This window comes from Megalobrama amblycephala, linkage group LG7 (assembly GCF_018812025.1).
Source record: "Megalobrama amblycephala isolate DHTTF-2021 linkage group LG7, ASM1881202v1, whole genome shotgun sequence".
Taxonomy (NCBI): domain Eukaryota; kingdom Metazoa; phylum Chordata; class Actinopteri; order Cypriniformes; family Xenocyprididae; genus Megalobrama; species Megalobrama amblycephala.
Window position 1 is genome coordinate 11457932 of NC_063050.1, and position 6523 is coordinate 11464454.

Sequence of the window (6523 nt, forward strand, 5' to 3'; positions counted from 1 at the left end):
CAATCTGTGCTATTTTTGGATTGTTGGTCTACAGTATGTACAGTATTTAAATGCTATAGTAACTCACTTTTCCATAAGATGGCACTTTTCAGAAAAAATTCATGCTCTATTTGTTGTGACTGTTTTTTGTGATTGTTTAATCACCAGCATTTCTAATTTGATAGCAGAATAATGATGCTAGATCATTTCAATTTGTCCAAAGACTAAAACATGACTGTTTCTCACCATGTAGGTGAAATCTTGATCTCTGACTCCTGGACTTCTGCCCAGGTTCAGATTGACTTTCATTTGATCACCGATCTCAAACACTGCAGTATCAATGCCGACGTGCAGGTAGTTGTTGGAGCCGCCTTTGGGAACATAAGCCTGAGCCGTCATCTTCTTCACTGCCTGCTGGTCGTCGTCTAATTTTCGATCTTTGGTTTGTACCTGGAAGTAAAGCGATTGATAATTTGATGCTATTCTCGTGTTAAAGACCAGCTTAAAGCAGTTAAGACCAGTTTGGCCAAACTATGAGACAAGCTAGACTAGCTTAAACCACTTAAGACTGGCAAGCAATCTTAGGCTGGTTCTGGAAGAGTTTTTTTTTTCTTCCAGTAAGCCTGAGACACATCAAACTCGGTAGATCAGTAGTAAATCCGACAGCAGGTCTTACAGTGATTTCTAGTGAGGAAGATCCTTCGTGAGAATTGACAGTAAGCTTCGCAATGCCATTGGCTCTCGTTTGACCTCTGACCACTCCAGGATTGACCTCTACTTCCACATTTTCTGCAGGCATCTGGTCAGGGTCTGTTATATAAACCTGTGAAAACATCAATTATGTTTTTGCTAGAACTGTTTCTTAATGCCATTTAATGGTGTGTTCAAGTCATGTTGGGTAGACAGTATTTATAAGTTGGGAGCACATGAACGGAACCACAAAATCTTAAAGGATTAGTTCACTTTCAAATAAAAATTTTCTGATAATTTACTCACCCCCATGTCATCCAAGATGTCCATGTCCTTATTTCTTCGGTTGAAAAGAAATTAAGGTTTTTGATGAAAACATTCCAGGATTATTCTCCTTATAGTGGACTTCAATGGGCACCAAACGGTTGAAGGTCAAAATGTCAGTTTCAGTGTAGCTTCAAAGCGTTCTACACGATCCCAGACGAGAAATAAGGGTCTTATCTAGAGAAACCATCTGTCATTTTCTAAATAAATAAAAAATTATATAAGATTTACCATAGACGCTCATCTTGAAATACCTCTCTTCTTCTTCTTCTTCTTTGGTATTAGAATTCCGGCAGTGTAGACGCTGCTAAGTGTAGAGAGCTAGTTCAAGAGGAGCGTCTATGGTTAAAACGTATATAATTTTTAATTTTTTATTTAGAAAAGATAGACAAGACCCTTATTCCTTGTCTGGTATTGTTTAAAGCCCTTTGAAGCTGCACTGAAACTGTAATTTTGACCTTCAACAACCGTTTGGGGCCAACTGAAGTCCATTATAAGGAGAATAATCCTGGAATGTTTTCATCAAAAACCTTAATTTATTTTCGACTGAAGAAAGAAGGACATGGACATCTTGGATGACATGGGGGTGAGTAAATTATCAGGATTTTTTTTTTTTATTTTAAAGTGGACTTTAATAACAAGTGGGGAAATCCAGTCAAGATTTTCTTTGAGCCCAGAGTTTCTGAGCTGGAGGCGTGACAATGAAATAACATGGCAGACAATGGATGCTGTGCATGTAGATGCTTGACCTCATAATTGCGAATTACAGAAACAGCAGGCCAAATATTGTATTTTCACCAAGTGTTTTATGAATATAGACTGCTTATTCTTTTTGTAAGAACTGAAATATTTTATACCGAGACACTGAAGGGCATCCCAGGTTTGAAGAATTGTGGTGTTTTTTTGAAGTGGATGGTGTACGGTGACGTCACAATCTGAATGCCTTTCCTTTGAGCTTCCACCATTTCACTGCCTGAAACACACACCAAATTGTGACTAAAATTTTATATAATATAATATTTAAAATTAATATAAAACAAAATAATATTTTAAAAATGTATATTATTATTTTATTAGATTTTTAAAGCATAATTACGGAAGAGGATTAGGGCCAAGCAATAATAAAAAAATAAAACCATCTCGAGATTAAAGTTGTTAAATTTCGAGAAAAAAGTCAAAATAAAATGTTGAGAATAAACTCATTAAATTACGAGAAAAAACTCGTTAAATTTCAAGAAAAAAGTCGAGATAAAGTGTTAAGAATAAAGTCATTAAATTATCAGAAAAAAGTCATTAAATTATGAGAATGAATTCGTTAAATTCTGAGAAAAATGTCTCATAATTTAATGAGTTTATTCTCAACATTTTATCTCGACTTTTTTCTCAAAATTTAACAACATTTTTCTCATAATTTAACAAATTTGTTCTCGTAATTTAACAACTTTTTTCTCGTAATTTAATGACTTTATTCTCAACATTTTATCTCGACTTTTTTCTCAAAATTTAACATTTTTCTCATAATTTAACGACTTTTTTCTTGTAATTTAACGAGTTTATTCTCAACATTTTATCTCGACTTTTTTCTCGAAATGTAACATTTTTCTCATAATTTAACGACTTTTTTCTTGTAATTTAACGAGTTTATTCTCAACATTTTATCTCGACTTTTTTCTCGGAATTTAACAAGTTTTTTTCTCGTAATTTAACGAGTTTATTCTCAACATTTTATCTCGACTTTTTTCTTGAAATTTAACGAGTTTTTTTCTCGTAATTTAATGAGTTTATTCTCAACATTTTATCTCGACCTTTTTCTCGAAATTTAACGAGTTTATTCTCAACATTTTATTTTGACTTTTTTTCTCGAAATTTAACAACTTTAATCTCGAGATGGTTTTATTTTTTTATTATCGCTTGGCCCTAATCCTCTTCCGTACATAATAGTTTGGCCGTTGGAGTTGTTTTTCAGCATCTCACGCCATTAGTGCTCCATTTTTTATTTTATTTTTTTTGGTGTAAAATTAAAAATAGTACTTCTGAAAAATATATCTTGAAATCCTTGCATTCTGGTGTGCACCATTCAGAAAAATTTTCAATCAGATTTTATGCTCTATTTGTTGTGACATGGTTCAGAAGTGCATGACTTACAGTAGTTTGGCACTGCACATTTAATTACACAAGTCTCTTACCAGTATCTGTTAAAACACTGGCTGAAATGTAGATTGATCTTCCAACCAGTTGGCCGATGTCTGGGAAGGTCTTAAGTATCATCTCCTTTGTCAGATTGGCAGTACCTTCTCCATCTGATATCTGTGGTTTATGTAAATGCTGACATCAGTCTGCATCACTTTAATACCTCAGGTTTGTTCTCGTCTGTGAAGCTCACCTGAATTCTTTGAAGAGAGGAAGGAATACTCGTTTTCCTCTCAACTTCAATCACACCAAACACCACAAACGCATGTCCGTTTACATTGTTTCCATGCAGGTACCTAGAAAAACAGACTTCATCTGTGACTTCAGGATTAAAGTGTTTTGGTAGTTATACAGCTTTATGGCGTAAAAACAGCAAATGTGAGAGAATATGAAATGAAACACATATCAATACTTGGAGAGAATAATAAAACATACTGAAGTAGATCAAGTGACAAAACAATTACCTTACCTAGCTTCAATGCTAACTGTCAAACTAGCATCTTTCACAGAGAAGAACGACTGACTGGGTGATAATGTGACTTCATAAGTGGGAAGCACTAAAACAATAAACCCACATAACAATAATGAACACTACATAGATGATCATACAGTATGTATGCTGTTGGTTCCAAAATCAAATGTCATACTGCAAAATCTGACATTTGTAAATCGTTTACGTAAAAGGAATAAATCGTTTATGTAAAAGAAAGTTCTGGAAACATTCATGTCAGTTTCATTGCTATTGTTAACTAAAACTATTAAAAGCATATTTGGTAACTGAAATAAAATAAAAAATTAGAAGAAAAGCTTGAAGTTGAAGTTTAAAACTAAAACTGAAAGCAAAGTAAAACAATGGCAAAAACACATAACATTACTAAAACTTAACCTAAAATTAAATATAAAAATAAAAACTAAAATATTAATAAATACTACAATACTTCTAAAATAAGTGCTGTTGACATTAAAGCAAAAGAGACACTAGTCTTGCCAAAAAGACATTCTCAAATGATCTATTAAATAATAATAAAAAAAACGAAATGCGAAAGAAATGTTTCATATTTTGGGTCATACTGTACAGTATATATGCAACACACAACAAAGATGTAATAAATATAGATAAAGCTTCTACCATAATCTTTGACTTCAAAGTCAGCAGTGTAATTCTTTTGTGGCGTGTTTGTGAATCTTGTGACAACCTTCCAGATCCCCGGGCTACAAATATAAGCAGATCAAAAACAGACGATGACAACATGAACATCCTTCTCCTCTCAACAGATAAACCGAGTGATAATCCAGTCAATTAACTCGTGTCTAGATACGTCAGGTCTCAGTTTTCAACATGAATGCACCTGGCAGGCTGAGGTACTGCATATTTTCCTGATCTAATCCCTTGCTGTGGAAATATGGTTTCTCTCATAGTTGTGATGCCTTGAGGATCCTTCAAGGAAAAAAAAAAATAAAAAATCATTAATAATTATATAGTCAATGTTTTTAATTATAATATTTGTTTGTTTAGTTACTGTCATATAGCTAATTATCAACATTCAGAAACGGGGGGAAAAAAATGATTGTACAAAGTGAAAACAAAACAGAAAAATAGCAGCTGTGGTTGCCAGAACTTTACCGCAAAAAAATACAGTAGCAACAATTTAAGTGAAAGACTGTAAAATGCTATGATAAAAACCTCTTAATATGTTAATAAGTTATGTACATTAGAGTTTTATGTTGCATCTTATGTGTTTACGATGACTTTTTAAAGTGCATGCAACATTTTTAGGAAAGTTTTGGTGCAGTTTTATTTTAAGAGTACCATGATTTCCACTGATATTCCAGCATGCTCAAGTGGTTTCAGACCAGGCGTCAGCGAGAAGATCCTGTACTGAACTGCAGAATGGATAAAGGATTTTTATAATTTTTTAACAGAAATAGTTTATTTTGTGCTTTGCATCATGACATTCAAGGAGGCATCTAATGTTGAAGCTTTAAGTCATTGCATACTTTTTCTCACCTGTGCTAGCAGGTGTGTAGATGGGCTTGTCTGTCTGTACAAATATATATCCAGACTGGAATGAGACCATGACCACTTTCTCCAGAGTGCTGGATGGAAATCGGGCTTGTAGATACACATACTGCTTCTCCAGAGGATCATCAGAGAAGTAGTCCCTATCGCTGGGAATCTGAACAACAGCAAATAATGATCTACAACATGCATAAAAACAAACTAACTGCAAATAAAGTAGCAGATTGTACAAGTCTGAAGTTTGACCTCTGATTAATGACACACATGCTTACATAAGGACAAAGTCAGAGTGGCATCACCTTTATATCAGTAAGGATCTGGTAATTGTTGTCTGCAGTCAGTCTCACTGATTTGGACAGTATTTCCAGGTTCTTCTTTGGGTGGTTCTTTACTACAATCCTTACGTCCAGGTTTTCTCCAGAATAATCCTGAGCCTCCACAAACACGTTCTCTGAGGAACCCACTCTCAGCAAATTAGGAGCTGACAGAATAAACCTGAGGAGATCAAATCAAACAGCTGTAAATCCTGAACATAGGCTATGTAAAGGCTAGTTGTCACTTTTTATTCCAGTGAATATTTTGCATGGTAGGTTTATTTTTGAAAGTCACTCTCTGAGGGATATCTTAAAATGTCACTGCTATGCAGAAAAAGAAATACAATGAACACATGTTGATGCTGTGACAACATGCCCCAATTGCACTGCACAGAGCTGTCTCACTATATGGGGCAAGTTGTCACAGCGAAATCTGCCCGCCAAAAAAAGGATATTTATTCAATATTTAAAGCTGCAGTCCGCAACTTTTTTTGTGTTCAAAATTTACAAAAATGATATAATGAGAGACAACAAGAATCCATTTTCCAAACCGTGTTTTTGTCTTATCCTGAATCATTATGGTACCCTTATAATAAGTGTTTATATTCGGACTATTTCAGACCAGACTGGTAGGACTCGCCGCAGAGTATCACAGTAACTGCGTGACTCGCCATAGACATACACGGAGAAAAGTAGCTCCGGCTAGAATGTTCCTCCGCAAGACGCGTGCAGTTCTGTTTATTAACCGCTAGAGGGCCAAAAATCGCGGACAGCAGCTTTAAACAATCGAATGAAATACAAAAGAGTTGTAACTCAATATAGGCACTTTAGATTAATGAACCTATAGCCCCAGTATCACCCCAAAAATAAGTAACCTATTTAAAAACAATGTGTTTAATACTCACAGCGGGTCACACAGTGTGAGGAGGGGTGAGGAGAGAAGAACAACAGTCAGCCACAGCAGCTTCACGTCCATCCTGTCTGTGTGTGTGTGTGTGTGTGTGTG

At 34.8% G+C, this 6523-nt stretch overlaps 1 protein-coding gene across 1 annotated transcript in view; it reads right to left on the reverse strand.

Moving 5' to 3' along the window:
* The window catches only part of c3a.6 (complement C3a, tandem duplicate 6), a 28056-nt gene extending 21533 nt beyond the window's left edge, over nucleotides 1–6523 (reverse strand). The window contains exons 1-12 of the mRNA XM_048195405.1: nucleotides 6423–6523; nucleotides 5503–5698; nucleotides 5192–5360; nucleotides 4994–5067; nucleotides 4533–4621; nucleotides 4313–4395; nucleotides 3653–3740; nucleotides 3377–3479; nucleotides 3180–3300; nucleotides 1851–1966; nucleotides 656–802; nucleotides 226–429 (exon numbers count right to left, since the gene is read on the reverse strand). Of these exons, the coding sequence (XP_048051362.1) occupies nucleotides 226–429; nucleotides 656–802; nucleotides 1851–1966; nucleotides 3180–3300; nucleotides 3377–3479; nucleotides 3653–3740; nucleotides 4313–4395; nucleotides 4533–4621; nucleotides 4994–5067; nucleotides 5192–5360; nucleotides 5503–5698; nucleotides 6423–6493 (1461 nt within the window). The 5' untranslated portion in view covers nucleotides 6494–6523. The remainder of the gene's footprint in view (nucleotides 1–225; nucleotides 430–655; nucleotides 803–1850; nucleotides 1967–3179; nucleotides 3301–3376; nucleotides 3480–3652; nucleotides 3741–4312; nucleotides 4396–4532; nucleotides 4622–4993; nucleotides 5068–5191; nucleotides 5361–5502; nucleotides 5699–6422) is intronic.